Source organism: Acartia tonsa, chromosome 2 (genome assembly GCF_053477335.1).
Source record: "Acartia tonsa isolate MP-2025a chromosome 2, ASM5347733v1, whole genome shotgun sequence".
In the NCBI taxonomy this organism is placed as follows: domain Eukaryota; kingdom Metazoa; phylum Arthropoda; class Copepoda; order Calanoida; family Acartiidae; genus Acartia; species Acartia tonsa.
In genome coordinates, this window is record NC_137261.1 from 16,884,144 (window position 1) to 16,902,573 (window position 18,430).

The following is an 18,430-nucleotide window of genomic DNA, read 5'->3' on the forward strand; positions in this document are numbered from 1 at the left end:
ATTATCACTATCTTATTATTACTTATTAATTATATTATCTAACCTATTAAAAATCAGTTTTTACTCTTATTATTATTATACTCTTATTATTATACTCTTATTATTACAATTATCTTACTATTACTTATCAATTATCATATTTAAATTATCAATTATATTATCTAACCTACTTCAATCAATCACTATTTACACAATTAATTATAATTATCAATAATATAATCTAATCTATTACCAATCAATCAATAACTCTACACATATTAATTATAATTTTCAATAATTTTATCTAACCTATTACAAATAAATTATTATTTACTCATAGTATTTATCATTAAAAATATATCAATTATTACTAATATTAATTATCTTATTATTTATTTAATTAAACTATTATCCAACTTATTACAAATCAATCAATAATATTTATTATATTTGTCTTTTATCTTTTATTTTAGTATTATAATAATCATATTATAATTAAAGCCATTTCTAAATTACATCTTTTAAATTATAAATTAACATACATATCCCATTACAAATCTAATACTAATTATTATTACTTTATAATTATAATTATCTTTTTTTGTAATTATAAATCTAATCAATCACTGAAATTGATTACTTTGTGATGGTAATTGTAATTTGTAATTACCCTTATATTTTCTAATATATCTCTAATGATTATTACTTTGTAAATATAAATTGCAATTAACTATTATTACCTTGTAAATTTGAATACTAATTATTATTATCTCTTGCAATTATTACTTTGTAAATCTGAATACTAATTATTAATCCTAAGCAATTATTACTTTGTAAATATATGTATTCAAGTTTTAATAACCTCTTACACACATTTTGCTCTGCAACAGGCTGATACCTTGGGTATATATGATTACTTACAATTTCTTTCATATGATTACTTACAATTTCTTTCATACAATTACTTACAATTTCTTTTCGGGCCCCATACCTCAAGTAACTTATTTCCTCATAATTTTTCCGTGTGCCATAAATGTGGTCGATAACAGAAAAATCGATTTACAATTTATGGCGATCCCAGCATTGGTACACCCAGGAAAAATTAAGGAAATTTACATATAATTTTAATTATATGTAAAAATTTTCAATTTTTCCAATACCCTGATCATGAGGAAAAGTTCTAGTACCGGAAATCGGGGGGGGGTTGGCGACATTGCCCGTCAGTTTTGAGGGGGAAGGGGGTGGGCCAGGGGGATGAGACCAGTGTCAAAAGATGCGTATTTACCATACGCAGATGGCAAAAAAAAGTTTGGCCCGATCAAACCAACGGTCCGCGCGTGGCGGGCGCGTAAGCGCCCAAAAAACACCTAAAAAGTTAGCAATGTCTATTTCCATCAAATTCATACTCATGTGAAAAAAATGCCATTTTTCAAAACCTTCGATGGGGCAACGTTAATACCGCCAAGACTGTGATAGATAGAGACGAATGGTTTTTTCATGGCACTAAATCTCCGTCATAGCATCCCAAAATTTTTATTTTGGACACCCCCATCCCCCCCGAAGGGGGGGATATGGGCCCCCAAAGTTTTGCAATTTGGTGTTTTTCACAAAAACCTGTTTGGTCCATTTTGGACAGGAAAGAGTCATTTTTGCGGGGTCTGAACATCAGGCTCATAAAACAAGTCCATTAAGATGTGTTAGAAACTGAAAAAAAATTTGGACCCGCCAATGACCGTTTTGACCGTTATTGACCGTTAAACGTAGCGATTTTCGGTTTTTCGACCAAAACTGGTGCAAGGAGTCGTTTTTCGGGATTGACATACAAAAACAAGTTTGTTCAACTTTTTGAGGCGAACATTTCATTATTTATGCATGATCCGCCTCGGGCGGACCGTTTGGCCGTTACGCGCCGCCGAAGGCGCGAATTTTGACGATTTTTCGAAAAATCTCGGTTTTTGCCCCTTTAGGGGGTGCCAGAGTCGTTTTAGCGACGTTGGCCTTTTCTTCACTTTTGTAGAACTTTTCAAGGCGAATATTTCTTTACTTATGCATCATTCACCTCCGGCGGACCGTTTGGCCGTTATTTGCCGCCGAAATCGCGATTTTCGGCGATTTTGCTGTTTGTGAGATTTTAACGGCCATTTTGGAGGCAAAAGAGTCCTCCTATCAGGATAACTCTGAAATACTTTTCTTTTGCAAATTAAATTTGCAACATTTGATGTGAAGTTCATTTTTTTGTGCGTCCAACCGGTTTTGTTCCAGTTGAAATTTTAAAAAAAGATTACAACTACTGTTATTATTACACCACCCCCTGAAATGTATTTACCCCCCTGCAAGAAACAAGTTTGGATGAAATAATTTTTTTGGAGCCTTTTTAGGATCAGAGGTGACTTCAGTTTTTAGTACATTCCCTCTCTAAATATAACAACTACTATTATTATAACACCACCCCCCCGAAATGTATTTACCCCCCGCAAGAAACAAGTTTGGATGAAATAATTTTTTAAGCCGAAGGCTCCAAAAAAATTATTTCATCCAAACTTGTTTCTTGCAGGGGGGTATTTAGGATCAGCGGTAACTTCAATTTTGATACATTCTCTCTCTCTCTCTGACTAGGTATAATTACTACATTTAACAATAATATTTTCTAATCAAATACTAATACGCCTCCTAAAACTCTAAATCAAATTATTACCATTATCTGCTTAATTATTATATTACAGTTATTAAGTATATCAAATAAATATTATTAGTCAATTATCATTAACTTATTATTACTTATTGATTACAATAATAGAATTATCAATTATAATATCTAACCTATTACATTCAATCAATTATTACTCACATTAATTACAATTATCTTATTTTTACTTATTAATTATAATTATCAATTATAATATCAAATCTATTACAATCAATCAATAGTTTTACTTATAACAATAACATTATCTAAAATAATACAATCAATCAATAATTACACATATTAATTATAAATTTTAATTATTCATATTATTTCTTGTTATCTTATTATTACTTAGTAATTATACTATCATTATTAATAATTATATTATCATACCCTTTCCAATATATCAATAATTAGACATAATAATTATAATTTTAATTATTCATATTTTTTCTTGTTATCATATTATTACTCAGTAATTATACTATCATTATTATTAATTATATTATCATACCCTTTACAATCTATTAATAGAAATAGAAGAGTAGAAGAATATTCTGAACCCTTTTTTTGTCAAATCTAAGAGAGAACATTCCTAGCAGACAAAAGTATTGTTTACTTTCGACTCAAGCTGATGTGGATTCTTAAAAAATGATAGACTCGCTATTCGATAGTGAGGCAAAATTATTTTTGTGAAAAATCATCCAAAAGCACATTAAAAATCTACAAAAATTAAACAAAATCATATGTTAATAACCCTCTTAAGATTTTATTTCATTTTTGTAAATTTTTTTATTCGATTTTGGAGGATTTTTCACAAAAATAATTTTGCCTCACCAGCGAGTTGCCAGCCTAACTTTTTTTTAAGAATCCAACTTTGTTTCAAGCTTTCAAATTGTAAACGAAATTTTTGGGCAATTAATTCTGATTCCGCAAAGCTTTCTACTAAGAAAATATACTGTTAACAGCTGACTTTTATGTAAGTATGAAATGAAAAAAAACATGCCTTCGTAGGAAAATGTGTACATAATTTCAACCAATGAGATCCAATGTAAATTCCGATGCGATTCTCCTATTGGCTCAATCAGACATTCCCTCTCTTTCTTAGTACCTTTATTCAATCTATTAATAATTACACATAATAATAATAATTCATATTATTTCTTGTTATCTTATTATGACTTAGAAATTATACTATCATAATTATTAATTATATAATCCTATCCTTTAAAATCTATCAATAATTACACATAATAATTATAATTTTAATTATTCATATTATTTCTTGTTATCATATTATTACTCAGTAATTATACTATCATAATTATTAATTATATTATTCTACCCTTTACAATTTATTAATAATTACACATAATAATTATAATTATTCATATTATTTCTTGTTATCTTATTATGACTTAGTAATTATACTATCATAATTATTAATTATATAATTCTACCCTTTACAATCTATTAATAATTACACATAATAATTATAATTATATTTATTCATATTATTTCTTGTTATCTTATTATTACTTAGTAATTATACTATCATAATTATTAATTATATTATCTTACTCTTTCCATAATCTTTACCCTTTACAACTTTACTTATAACAATAACATTATCTAAAATGACACAATCAACCAATAATTACACATATTAATTATAATTATAATTATTCATATTATTTCTTGTTATCTTATTATTACTTAGTAATTATACTATCATTATTTTTAATTATATTATCATACCCTTTACAATCTATTTTGACTTAGAAATTATACTATCATAATTATTAATTATATAATCCTTTCCTTTAAAATCTATCAATAATTACACATAATAATTATAATTATAATTATTCATATTATTTATTGTTATTTTATTATTACTTAGTAATTATACTATCATAATTATTAATTATAATATTCTACCCTTTACAATCTATTAATAATTATAATTATTCATATTATTTCTTGTTATCTTATTATGACTTAGTAATTATACTATCATAATTATTAATTATATAATCCTACCCTTTACAATCTATTAATAATTACACATAATAATTATAATTATAATTATTCATATTATTTCTTGTTATCTTATTATTACTTAGTAATTATACTATCATAATTATTAATTATATTATCTTACCCTTTACAATCTATTAATAATTACAAATAATGAATTTAATTATTCATATTATTTCTTGTTATCTGAATATTACTTAGTAATTATACTATTTTAATTATCAATTAGATAATCTTGCATTTTAGAAATCAATCAATAATTACACATAATAATTATAATTATTTTATTATTATCATTCAGTTATAGTATTATAATTATCAATTATTACATCTAACCTATTACAAATCAATCAATAATTATTTATATTGTTATAATTATCTCTTTATTATAATATCATATTATCACACTATAACTTTAAACATTTTTAAACTCTTTTTTGTTAATTATCCATTAAATTACCTAACCACTTACGAATCTAATACTAATTATTATAAATTGTAATTATATTTATCTTTTTTATACAGTAAAATAATCATTAATTATATTTCAATTGAAAACTAACCAAACACTTAAAGTTAATGTTTTGTAATTATAATCAACTGTTATTACTTTATAAATCTGAATGCTAATTATTATCTCTAGCGCTTATTACTTTGTAAATCTTTGTTTTATTAATTTCTTAATAATTATTACTTTGTAAATGTTATAACTAATTATTTATCTCTAGCAATTATTACTTTGTAAATACATTTATTGAAGTTTTTTTTAACCTTCAACCCATATTCTGCTCTGCTATTGGCTGATGCTTTGGGAACATATTTTTTAATTACAATTTCTTTTCGGTCCCCATACCTTAAAGTAACTTATTTCCTCATAATTTTTCCGTGTGCCATAAATGTGGTCGATAATCAAACAATCGATTTACAATTTATGGCGATCCCAGCAATGGTACACAAAGTTAAAACAAAAATATTCTAATTATCAACTAAGACAAACAGAAAGCTTCCCTGACAAAAAAATATATTGACATACCTGACCCAAGGTGTTAACATTCCTAAACAGATCTCCATCCGTCCTTTTCAAGGAATCAAAATTTGAATAACTTCTACTTTTCTGGATAGCGTTCGAACCTAAAGATAAAGATAAATGATGTCTAATAAGAATTATAAAAGTTTCATAATTTTATTAAATCGATATATCAATATATAAGGCTTATAAAAGTTAAGAAAATGGGGAAAAAAATATATAATTAATAGGATATTGAATTTGTGTTGGTTTGACAAAACATTTTATATAAGCTTTAATAAAACACAAAAAATGCAGTAAATGAGACTGCAGAAGGTATCGTTATGGATAAATGCTATCTTTAAATCAAAGCTTTTATATAATTAGGCTCGGTCCGTCCTTCCGCACGTCCGTAACGGAAAAATCTTTTCGTTAATGAAGGTATGTTAGACTTTTCCTATCGATTTTAAACTTTGCATGATGATTCCTAGAGTAGCACGAGATAGAAAGAGTGGCAACTCTATAATCGTCCGAACGTTCATTTTCAATATGTTGATTTTTAACTTTTTTAACAACAAATTTTTATTTTTAGTAATCATCCAATTTATTTGATTTTGGAATACTGATTCCTAGGACAACAATGTACAATGTTATAAGCGAAGCATCTCTATAATCAAGTCCTATAAATGTAAGTATGTCCTTAAACTTTATCCTTTATTTAATTTTTACAATTTTGTTTCAACTTTAATACATTCATATTCTTATTATTTATTTCTGTCACTATACAAGTTCTAATGTTCGTTTGTTCTATCGTTTCAAAGCTTTTATGGATATTATCATCCTTATTTATCTGTATATATGTCTATTTTCATTTATACATGTCATATTATCTTCATAATAGGTTTCTGTAAACAATTTTAAAAATTTATTTTATAAAATGAATTATACCTGGTTCTGGACCACTGCTATATTTGGGATACTTTCTGTTCAACAACAAAATTATAAGTTTAATTTTGACAAAATAATAAAAATTAAAAAGTGTCATTCCAAATTTTGAAGATTTTTTAAATCTAGAGTTTGCAGATTTTTTAGTGAAAAGAAAAGAAAATAAAAAATATTAATATAAACCGATTAACCCTTACAGATCGGGGGGGGGGGGGGGGGCTCAAAGAGCCCCCCCCTCTAGTTTTTTCAATCTCATTTTTTTTGTAAGTAAGATGGAGAGCTGTAACTTCATGACTTTTTAAGTTTAGTAATTATACGTCGGCAAGAGTTGATTTTATTAGGATATCTGGTCTGTGTCGGTCGTGGTGTCCGGTCAAAGTCGGTTGGGTAAAAAAAAAAATTAAAAAAATTCTAAATAAATCTTAATTTCTACATTATGACTTTTGTGTATAAGGTAGAAACCTAAAATTTTTTTGGTGAATACTTAGATATCAATGACCTTCTGAGAAAAGTGGTGTTATGACCGTTTGACCGCTCCCTGACCGACTTTATGACCGATTTTTGTCTGGCTTTTACTACAGACATATATCATGAATATCGTGGCTTCTATTACAGCTAGAGACCTATAATTTTTTTTGGTAAATCCTTGAGCAACAATAAACAGATAAAAACATTATTTGCGCCGCCAACCGCCGTTTTACCGCCGTACCCGCCGAAAATGGCGGTTTCCGTTATTTGCCGTTTTTCGGCGATGATCAGAAAAAGTAATTTTTTTGTTATGAAAAATAAAAGTTCGTCCTAAAATTTGGTCATCCTAGCTGCAAAATTGGCCTCTCTACAGCTGTTTTAAAATTTAGCGGCTGACTGCTATGACTGCTATGACTAGAAAAAGTAATTTTCTCTAAAAATACACATGAACCACCAAAAAAAAATTTTACGTCTTTATCTGTACCAGGAGCCGAGATAGAGGGGGGGGCTCAAAGAGCCCCCCCCCCCCCCGATCTATTAAGGTGGGAATTGGGGCCCGATCTGTAAGGGTTAATATCCGCTGTATTTGAACCGGTTCTCAGCCATACTGAAAAGTTATGTATAGAACCGTATTACAGACAATTTTCCACGAATATTGTAATAAAAATCATAAAAAAAAATAATTTTGTTAGCCAGGGCCTTCGACTCTTGGGGCCACCAAAACTGGTTTTCATCCTTTTTTTATTTTAATATCCGCGGAAAGCTGTCTATAGTAAGATTTGCAAAGGTGTTAAATCTATGAGCGATGCTTAATCTGCACAAAATTATGCTGGATTTTGAGTTCTATGAGGTCAAAATTAAAAATAAAATAAGGATTAATTTTGTAGCCTAACAATGAAGCTTGAAAATAATGCAGAAATGAGATAATTGAAAAGTCATTCAAACTCTTTAGGCGGTTTCAGGGATCTAAAGGGATAAGACTATGGCCGATAAATTGATGTACAAAATTACTCTTTTCTCTAAATTACAATTAGTGGTTGAATCGTTTGGATACTTAACTAAAAGAACCAACAAATCAAAGTTCAATAAAAGTCCCCAACTTAGTTAAGCCAACAAATAAGAAAACGTCATTATAAACTTTGCGGACTATGATAATAAACAGCCCAATGCCTCCTCCCTTCATGAGGCGGGCCTTAAGAAACCAGGGATGCAGGGATAGAAAAATAAACAATTATTCATTACTATCTAAAATATTATTCCAATTTTGTAATTATTCACGAGCAGTAAGGGTTGCAAATTAAATTATCGTCCATTGTCCTTTTCCTACACACCTAATACCAGAGAGAGAGGGGACAATGGCTCTTTATTACACTAGTCCCCAAAGTTTTCCAATAACGTTTTCTTATTCGTTGGCTTAAAAACTTTGGGGACCTTTACTGAATTTTAATTTGTTTTTTAATTAAGTTTAGTGTTCAAACGTTTTATCCATTAATTTAAATCTACAGAATGGGTGATTTTGTTTGTCAGCATTGGAGATGCACATCAATTTATCGGACATTTTCTTATCCCTTTAAATTCCTGGTTAAATACAAAGAAAGGACAGAAGGAGAAAATAAGAAAAGGATGTATAATGTAACTATGAAATATTTGAAGGATGTTCCAAAAAATCTTACTGCTCTGACTTTGGGGACTTGGCTTCTTGTAGGACAAAAAACTCAACTATCCAAACATAAAGATAAAGCATACTCAAAAAGAATATCTATATTCTATAATACATATATCCTTACTACTTTATTTTATAAAATAGCGTTAAATGTCATATGTAAAAGTATTTTATACTGTTTTGATTCTCCTCAATTACGTTAATTAATTATGTTATTAAGGACACTCTGTCCTAAAAATAAAAACCTACTTATTGTTGGACACACTTTATATGATATAAAGAAGTATATAGATACATATATTGGGAAGCACAGCATGGAGTTTTTTGGCAAAGAGCCGACATTTTAGCAACCTGTTTAAGATAGATGGGCATAACAACATACATTGCGCACACACACACACTAACACACACACATACATTGCACACACACACACACACACTCAAACATACTCGAACTCACTTTCGGAAAATTTTTCAGTCTAACGCATTTAATTGTTAAGAACTTAAATAAAAAAGCTTTTATGGAAATTAAAATTACAAAACTTATATATTTTAATTCTATGAATTAATTTCTTAGGGTTTTAAACTTTAAACAATACACTTACATACAATCTGAAACGAACATAAATCAGTGTTTCATAGAGTAAAAAAGTTTTAAATAAGCCCTTTCACACCTTGGTCAATTATTTTTTTGTTTGTTCATCTGCATAAAGGTCGTAAGCAAAAGATTTCTCAAATTGGATTAACCGAATGAAATTGGCTTTTTATATTATTCTTGTGTTTTTTTTTATGTTTTTATGTTATTTAACCTTCAATTAGAATTATAAAAAAAAACTATAACCCAAAAAAATTTGACAGAAAGATTAACAAAAAAGAAACTGCTTTGAATGCTGAATACGGAAATACATAATTAGAGAAAAGCTTGGATCAAAAGTACTGAATTATACTAAGAGTTTATTATAGCATCGAAGTATATCCAGTTTTCTACGAATATAAAAATGTACAATCATAATATTAAAACCAGTATTTTGTATACCGGCAACTCGGGGCTGAAAAGGTTTTGATATTATAGTTGTACATTTTATATCCGCAGAAAGCTGTTTGTAATACGATGCAAGAAATGACTATTATAATTTAGTTTCCTGAGAACTGCATTAATTCTATCTTCATATGTTGGTGCCTAAAAATAAAAACATTGTTTAAAATATAATTGTAGAATTTTTCAAAAATATTCTTAGCTATCTACAGATTAAACCACAAATATTGACTAAATATTTAAAATTTCAACAAACTACCTGTACATTATATCTAAAAAATATATAAAAAAACTTAATGATTAAAATTTTAAGAAATGTGTATTAGTAGCGGAATAATAACAAGCTGTAAAATTGTTGATAAAAAAGTTTTATATGATAGCAAATAAGTTTAGTAATAAGTTTATTATGGTCGCAAAATGGCAAAATTTCCTATGATAATTCGAAACAGCTCATATTATTTAATTTACTAGCGGTTGCGCCCGTATCATCTAGGCGGTCTTTATTGAAAGGATATGGAAGGGTAGAAAAAATCCTAAAACCCTACCTACCTGGATTTAAAAAAAAAATAGCCTAAAACCAACCCGAGACCTATAAGTAGCTCCAATGTAAAGGAGGACAATATCGATTCAGCGATTAGCTAGATCCTTCGCTACAGACAAAAAAAGCGGATCATGATGCGGTAGATGCAGCGCTGCACTTACTAGTAACATGTTTAACTTTGCTAAACCTACAAGTAACATGTTAAAGGGAGATAAAAAAAGGGGAAAGGCAGACAATGTTAGTTATATTTTTATTGAAAATAAGCTTTTTAGTCATTTCTAAAGAACTTCAAAACCCCAAACAACTTCCTTCATCTTGAACCAAATTAAACCAGAAGCTTCTTAAAAGTTATTTGGATGACTACATGTGGAGGGATCGCTATAATGCTAATGAATTTTACAATTTGTGCAACCAGATTGCTATTTAATATCATGTGTAATTATTTAATAATATATTTGCATATATTCAAAACCATTACTAATAAATGTTTAGCTAACGAGTTCATCTTAATTGTTTCTATTTATAATCATATTAGTATCTCTATAGGGAATGGAGCGGGGATATTGCTGCACCTACAAGTAACATGTATGAGTTTGCTGCACCTACAAGTAACATGTGATAAGCGCTGCATCTACAAGTAACATGATCCAAAAAAGCTGGCTACTTTTAATATTAGGATAATAATAATGTACAATCCCTTGATTATAGGAAACACCCTTAGCTACTGGAATACAAATATCTACATTATCAAATATTTTTCAAGTAAACAAAAAATTGTTTAATCATTTGCTAGAAATATAGTAAATATAAAATACCATTCATAGGTGAAAGCAAAGCGTATTATAATAAATTTAAAAAATATATTTTTGAATTGATAAAAACAACATCCTGTAAATGTGAATTTTAAAAGTATATATAGATTTAAATTAGCCCAAAGCAAAACGAAGCTTAAGATTAAAAATTATTTAATAAGCCCAAGACGATAATTACTCTAAAAGCATTAATAGGTGCAATTTGAAAAACAATGAACTACAAAAAGTGTTGGTTTGCTTCTGGGTAGGGATTCGGCATAATGCCTAACAAAAAATATCATCTCTAGCCTTTAGGGTTAATATATAAAAGTGGAAGCGCGCATAGCAACTAGGGGGATACATACGAAGAGGAAGAGTTGTCGAATGGTAATTGTATGGTTAAGAAAATGGGTGTCTAATATATCGTGGTGGGATGGGACATTTGGCTGTTTATAACACTAGTCCCCAAAGTCTTATAATAACGTTTTCCTTTTCGTTAGCTTAAAGACCATGGGATTTTATTGAATTTTGATTCGTTGGTTTGCTCAGAACTTAATTCCTGAGAAACAAAAATATATTCAAGAAGGTTGGTTAATTTCATTAAGGATCAATCAAAGGCTAAAGATAATACTTTTTAACTTTGAATATATGCCTCTATATTCCTAACTCTTAATACCTGGTAACCACTGATAGAGTCTGTGCCAGTATTACTAATATTGTTACTACTACTAGTCCGGACCAGAGACGCAGAGGTCACGAGTGCGGGGCCCTGCTCATCCTAGAAAATTCAGAGATAGTCGCATTTATCTGAGAATTTTCTTGTACATGAGGCCTAACTTTGAAGCGCTGGAAAGTGTCATGTGTGACGTCATAAAAAAAACGTCTAAATCCATCTCGTTTTTAGGGGTTACCTTTCCCGTTATTACTCTCATCCCTCATTTTTTGTGATGTCTCACATGACACTTTCCAACGCTTCCTATCTCTTACTTCGAGTAATATACTATTCATAATTATATTGTAAAATATCTTAATATAAATCTTACTTTAATTGAATTCTAAAATAATGTATAATATGCAATGTGACTTTTAATCTTGTAATTTATTTAATTTTGACCTCCAATAAATATAAAAGTCTTATAAAATTGAAGAGAGATTTGTCACCTTAAGAACATCAATTTTGCCTTATACTTTTCTTGCGTGCCAATGGGGGTCTTTTTTGCAAAGTTATGAGTTACCTTTTAGTCAAATGCATTTATTGAGTCAAACTGTTTTTAATTTTGACAAAATGTATATATCTGAAATGGCCATATCTAAGAACAGTTTGACTTAATAATCACATCTGTCTAAACGCTAACATACAACTTTACAGAAAATGCGAAAAAATGACCCTCTTTATCAATTTTAAACATTAATTGGTTTCAGCATTTAACAATTAACAATAACATGACACTTTTTGTAATTTTTACTTTAAAAAAATTCAGAGAAAAGTTATCTTTAGTTGCCAAATTCTTGTCCAGAATTTCTTTGCTCCGTGAGACCCTTTAGTTATTATTCAGATCATTATAGAATGATAAAGTGTATTAAAGAATACCTACCTACTTTAGATCAGCTTTATATTGACTTAAATTTATATTGTTCAGAAAAGTTGGACCATAGAAGAAAATGAAGTAGCGGGTTTCGTCGTATTTTCACAGAAGCCTTTCTCCTATTTTAGCCCCTGCAGGGCAATCATTAATACTGTGAAACCTTCTACTTCATTTTCTTTCCATGATCCGAAAAGTTCTTAAACATACCTTATAACTTGAATATTCTGGCCTTGAGTAAGAATCTGCACCAGAATATGTTGTCTCGGGTCTACTAAAGCTAACATCTCCATAATCTGACCTAAACAAAAGGTAGATATCAAAAACTTGAGTTAGTTATAGCTTTAACAGATCAGAGGTAAATTCTTAAAAAAACTTTTGCCTCACTAAAATTTTAGTGAGGCAAAATTATCCTGTCTAAATTTTTAGTGAGCCTCACTGATTTTAGTGAGGCAATTTTTTTTTAAAGAATTCACCTCAGTATTACAATCATTTAGGATACATTGGTGATTTAACTGTTTAGTTTTTTGTTGGAAATTATATTCTTCGTGTTTTGGACATTTTATTCCAAGGGAAAAGACAACTGACACACTCAAGTATTAGGTGCAAGGACGTCCAAGGGGGGGGGGGGGGGTAAAGTGGTGATTACTCCCACCCAAACGCTTCGCGCGCCATTTTACCCACCTTAAGTAATTCCCCCCCCCCCCAATAAAAAAGCTTGGACATCCCTGATTAGGTGTTTAGGTGTTAGTATTTTGAAGTATTAGGTGCATAAATTTGCAATTTAGGTATAATTCTATATTTTTTCATAAAAGTCGGAAACTAGCAAGTTTTTTTATTTGCCCACAAATCACAAAGTTTAAATTTCATTGTTTTAGAAAGGTTCTGCATACAAAACTGTAATTTTTTACATCCCCAACGACAATACACAAAATTTTCCCTTCTGTAGATTACAATAAAAACAATTATTTTTCAGCTTGTATGGACGCCTTTTTAAAACAGAATGAGAAACAATTTTAACTATTTTAATTGCTGTCTTTTGCTGTACTCTGATTGGAGTTTTAAGAAATAAACTAGATAATTATCAAATCCTAATTACAAACATATACTAGATAGGTTCCTATGAAAATTTTTTTATTATTCTTTTCAAACTTTCGATCTAAAATTGGATATAAATTAAGAATATATACTGATAAAATTATAATGCGGTGCTGAATTTTGATATTTTTGATTTTTTTCTCATTATTATTGTTTAAAACTTTCTGGCTATATAAAATTAGAATAGTAAATGTCTAGAGTAATTATCAATCTGAGATAGAATTTTAATCTCATGTGAGCTTTTCCTTAATTAAATATTTCACTTTCATGTAAATGATAAAAGGTATATTATTAAATAACATATATTTTCATATAACAGTTTGATGTGTATTATACTCATACTTTAATTTTAATAAAACTTTCTTAAAACTTTAAAGCTTTATTATGTAAGGCAAATTATGAAAATTAAATATGTAAGAAATATATATAAAACAATTATAAGTGAAGCAACTATACCCCCCCCCCCTCCAATATTATCAGAGTTTTTAGATTTTTACCTTGAATGTCCTCCAATATCAGCTTTGGAATACGACTTCCCCAGAGCATAGGATGAGGGACTAGAATCTGTCTTGTAACTGGTTATATCTGGTTTGCTATAACTGGATATGTCTGGTTTTGAGTAGCTGGAAATATCTGGTTTAGAGTAGCTGATGTCTGATGTGTATGCTGAGCTGCTGCTGGATAGGTCGGCTCTACTTCCACCAAGACCAACAGAATCTGAACAGAGTTGTCAATAAGAAACAACAAAAAAAAAAGATTAGTTTCAATAAAAAACTGATGCATTTTTTAAATGAAAAAAAAGTTTACTATCATTTCGAGTAATACAATTCCTTAAACATTTATGAATTATCGCAATTCCTATACACTTTTATTTCCCTTCTTTATTTTCTCTAGCCATTGAAATCATCATATATTCTTTTTGAGACACCGTGTATATATATATAACAAATTGCGGGACACCATGCATATATTCTTGAGTGTAAGAATCGAACGAACAAATTGACAGATGGACAAAAAAAGTGTCTGACAAACTTTTTGGGGACCATCGTTTTAAATGTCTCAAAGACCATAGAGTAAGTAGATGTAAGGTAAGAAATAATTCCTTTTCTGTGTTCTGTATTATAACTATCTTACCTATAGTAGAGTAAGTAGATGTAGGGTAAGAAGTAATTCCTTTTCTATGTTCTGTATTATAACTATCTTACCTCTAGTAGAGTAAGTAGATGTAGGGTAAGAAGTAATTCCTTTTCTATGTTCTGTATTATAATTATCTTACCTATAGTAGAGTAAGTAGATGTAGGGTAAGAAGTAATTCCTTTTCTATGTTTTGTATTATAATTATCTTACCTCTAGTAGAGTAAGTAGATGTAGGGTAAGAAGTAATTCCTTTTCTATGTTCTGTATTATAATTATCTTACCTCTAGTAGAGTAAGTAGATGTAGGGTAAGAAGTAATTCCTTTTCTATGCTCTGTATTATAACTATCTTACCTCTAGTAGAGTAAGTAGATGTAGGGTAAGAAGTAATTCCTTTTCTATGCTCTGTATTATAACTATCTTACCTCTAGTAGAGTAAGTAGATGTAGGGTAAGAAGTAATTCCTTTTCTATGCTCTGTATTATAACTATCTTACCTCTAGTAGAGTAAGTAGATGTAGGGTAAGAAGTAATTTCTTTTTTCTATGATCTGTATTATAACTATCTTACCTCTAGTAGAGTAAGTAGATGTAGGGCAAGAAGTAATTTCTTTTTTCTATGATCTGTCACGGTTGGTTTTTTATTAAATGAATAAGTTAGGGTACAATGTTTGGCACTTTCAATATAAGTAAATGATAATAAAAAACCCATAGAATGTGATAATAACTTCAGAAAAATCGAAGAAAATAGTTTTCATACTTAATTAACGGTTTTAAGTTTTTCTTCAAAAAGTTTAGATAAGATGCCTTTAAAAGTCGTCTATGATTTTGTCAGGGATAAAAATGTAACTTTAAAATAAGAATTACAACATATTTTTTTAATTAGTACAAAGTAAAATTTTGAACATTTTATTGATCAGTATATTTTTAAAATGTGAAGTAGAAACCTGAATATTTTATCATGAAAATTGTGTTATGATTTGATTGTCTGCTAGATTACAAGAAAAAAGATACTGACAGTACTTGTTGGTTCTTTAAAAAAAAATAGGTAGATTACTTTCAGAACCCCTCTTTTTGCAACGTTATTTCAATAGAACAGAGCCGTAGTCTTAGTGTACTCAATATCTAGACAGCCAACCATTGTTTTAGAATTGTTCAATTTTTTTAACTTCTGATAAAAACAGAATTAATGGTATTTTTGTAAATATTATACCTCCAAGAAATGGCTATACTTCCCAATCATATGTTGTGTGATATTTAAGAGGAATTATTTTGATATAATGTCATTAAAATATTCGTTGAAAAAAGTGCTATTCTAGCTTATACTTTTCATTTTAATGTGTATGATAATTCAAATAAAAGATAATGAAGATTTATATTATATTTAATTGTTATAATTATAAAGAAAAACCTGGAAACAGTAAAAAACTGACTTTATTTTATTGACGTAGGGAAAATTTTGTCAAATATTTGAATAAAAAAAACAATATAAAACAAAATAAATTATTTTTAATATAGTCACAAAAAGGCTTAATGAGTTTAGGAAATATTTCATTCACTAATCATGTCATTTAAACTCTATTACATAGAATACAGTGTAAAAAGATGTTCTCTTTTTAATTTTAAGTAATTTTAAATGCATTTTAATACCTTTTAATGATTTATTTTTTGAAACATCTTTTTATAAAATGTTATTGATTTTTGAAGTTATATGTTAAAATGTTTTTAAATTTTGTTAACAGTTTGTTTTAAATGTAGAAAATTGGTAATTCTAAACATTCAAAAAATGATTTTATTAAATTTTCATCACTTAAATTGCATGTTTGATGAAATTTTCAACTGATAATTTAAGAAAAATCGTTTAAGTTTTATTATATTTTACTTTGAAATGTTAAAAAAATATAATTATTGTCAAAAATGCGGAAGTTATACTTTCCTCAAAAAAAGACCTAAAACATGCAAATTAACACGTGTAATGAGATTTTTTTACTTTCAGGTTTAATTTTAAGTAATTATTGATATTTTTTGTAAAAAGGATTTTATATTAAAAGTTTTAAAACTCGAGTTATGTAGTGGTTCTAAAAAAGGTTGCGAATTTATGCAATTTTCTTGCAAAAAAAATTTTCTAGGATTTTAAAAATAGCAAAGGGTGTTATTAGACGTACTTACAGATACAATTGCTAAGTCATTTTGGCCAAACACTAAAATAAAGTTTTTACATCTGAGGGTCCAACCGTGCTGTATTATAACTATTATACCTATAGTAGAGTAAGAAGATGTAGGGTAAGAAGTAATTCCTTTTCTGTGTTCTGTATTATAATTATCTTACCTCTAGTAGAGTAAGTAGATGTAGGGTAAGAAGTAATTCCTTTTCTATGCTCTGTATTATAACTACTGTCTCTATAACTAAAAAGAAAAGAATAATTATAATCTGATTATTATTATAATCTGATTTTAAGGTTTTTATCAAAACTAACATAAAAGTTCCCTTAAGGATAATTTCAAAGAACATTCTTTACAATTGTAATTCTAAATCGATTTTTTGTCACTTGAATCTTAGACCAGATTATCATGTATTCTAGTAAAGTGTAGCGGGCTAAGCTATTAATCCCCCTACCTTTACCCCATCCCCTCCTCTCCTACTTTATAAACAAACTGACAAATAAACAATACGGTAAATATCAACCAAAATTGAAGAAAATTTTCCCCCTTTTGTTGTTAAAAAGTAAAAATCAGCATGTTTTAAATGAACTTACTGACTTTCTGGTAACGATTATACAATTGCTACGCTTTCCTAACTACAACAGGAATCACCATGCAAAGTTTGAACTCGATGAAAACAATTCTAAAATTTCTAAATTAACGAAAAAAGTTATCCTAATATAAAATGTAAATGAACCTGAGTGAGGAAGAAGTGGTGGGTACAGAATAATTATTATTCATAGGTTTGGTCACCAGGTAGCTGTACTTCGGCTGCCGGGCGGTTGCTGGAAGGCGGGACTCCAGCGAGCGGTCAATCTTAAGCGGCAGGTCGGGAGGGAATGCGGCTGCAGGCTCCTACGAAAATGGGTAAAATTATATAGTATGGTATTTTAAACAGAAAAAATGCACAATATTATTAAAAGCGAAGCTTTTCTATAATTAGAGTAGGTCCGTACGTCCGTCTGTCCGTCCGTCCGTCACAAACGGATAAGTTTTTTTCGTTAATTTAGGCATGTTAGATTTGTCCTATCGATTTAAAACTTTGCATGGTGATTCCTTTAGTAGTTAGGTACGATTTAGAAAGCGTAGCAACTCTATAATCATAACAAGAGTGTCCGTACGTCCATTTTAAACATGTTGATTTTTTTACTTTTTAACAAAACATTTTTATGTGATTTAATCATCCGATTAATCTGATTTTTGGTATTAATCTGGGACAACAAAGTTTAATGTTATAAGCAAAGCAACTCTATAATCAA

At 28.7% G+C, this 18,430-nt stretch overlaps 1 protein-coding gene across 6 annotated transcripts in view; it reads right to left on the reverse strand.

Moving 5' to 3' along the window:
- The window catches only part of LOC145305757 (dual specificity protein kinase CLK2-like), a 74,216-nt gene that overhangs the window by 39,456 nt on the left and 16,330 nt on the right, over positions 1–18,430 (reverse strand). For 3 of the 6 annotated variants that reach the window (XM_080147550.1, XM_080147542.1, XM_080147567.1), the window contains 8 exons: positions 17,869–18,026; positions 17,299–17,375; positions 14,334–14,553; positions 12,949–13,039; positions 11,832–11,933; positions 9,930–9,967; positions 6,660–6,694; positions 5,739–5,836 (listed from right to left, as the gene is read on the reverse strand). In XM_080147550.1, the coding sequence (XP_080003676.1) occupies positions 5,739–5,836; positions 6,660–6,694; positions 9,930–9,967; positions 11,832–11,933; positions 12,949–13,039; positions 14,334–14,553; positions 17,299–17,375; positions 17,869–18,026 (819 nt within the window). Of the gene's footprint in view, positions 1–5,738; positions 5,837–6,659; positions 6,695–9,929; positions 9,968–11,831; positions 11,934–12,948; positions 13,040–14,333; positions 14,554–15,041; positions 15,083–15,254; positions 15,314–17,298; positions 17,376–17,868; positions 18,027–18,430 lie in introns of those variants that run through there. The other 3 variants (XM_080147559.1, XM_080147575.1, XM_080147583.1) reach the window with 3 other exon arrangements.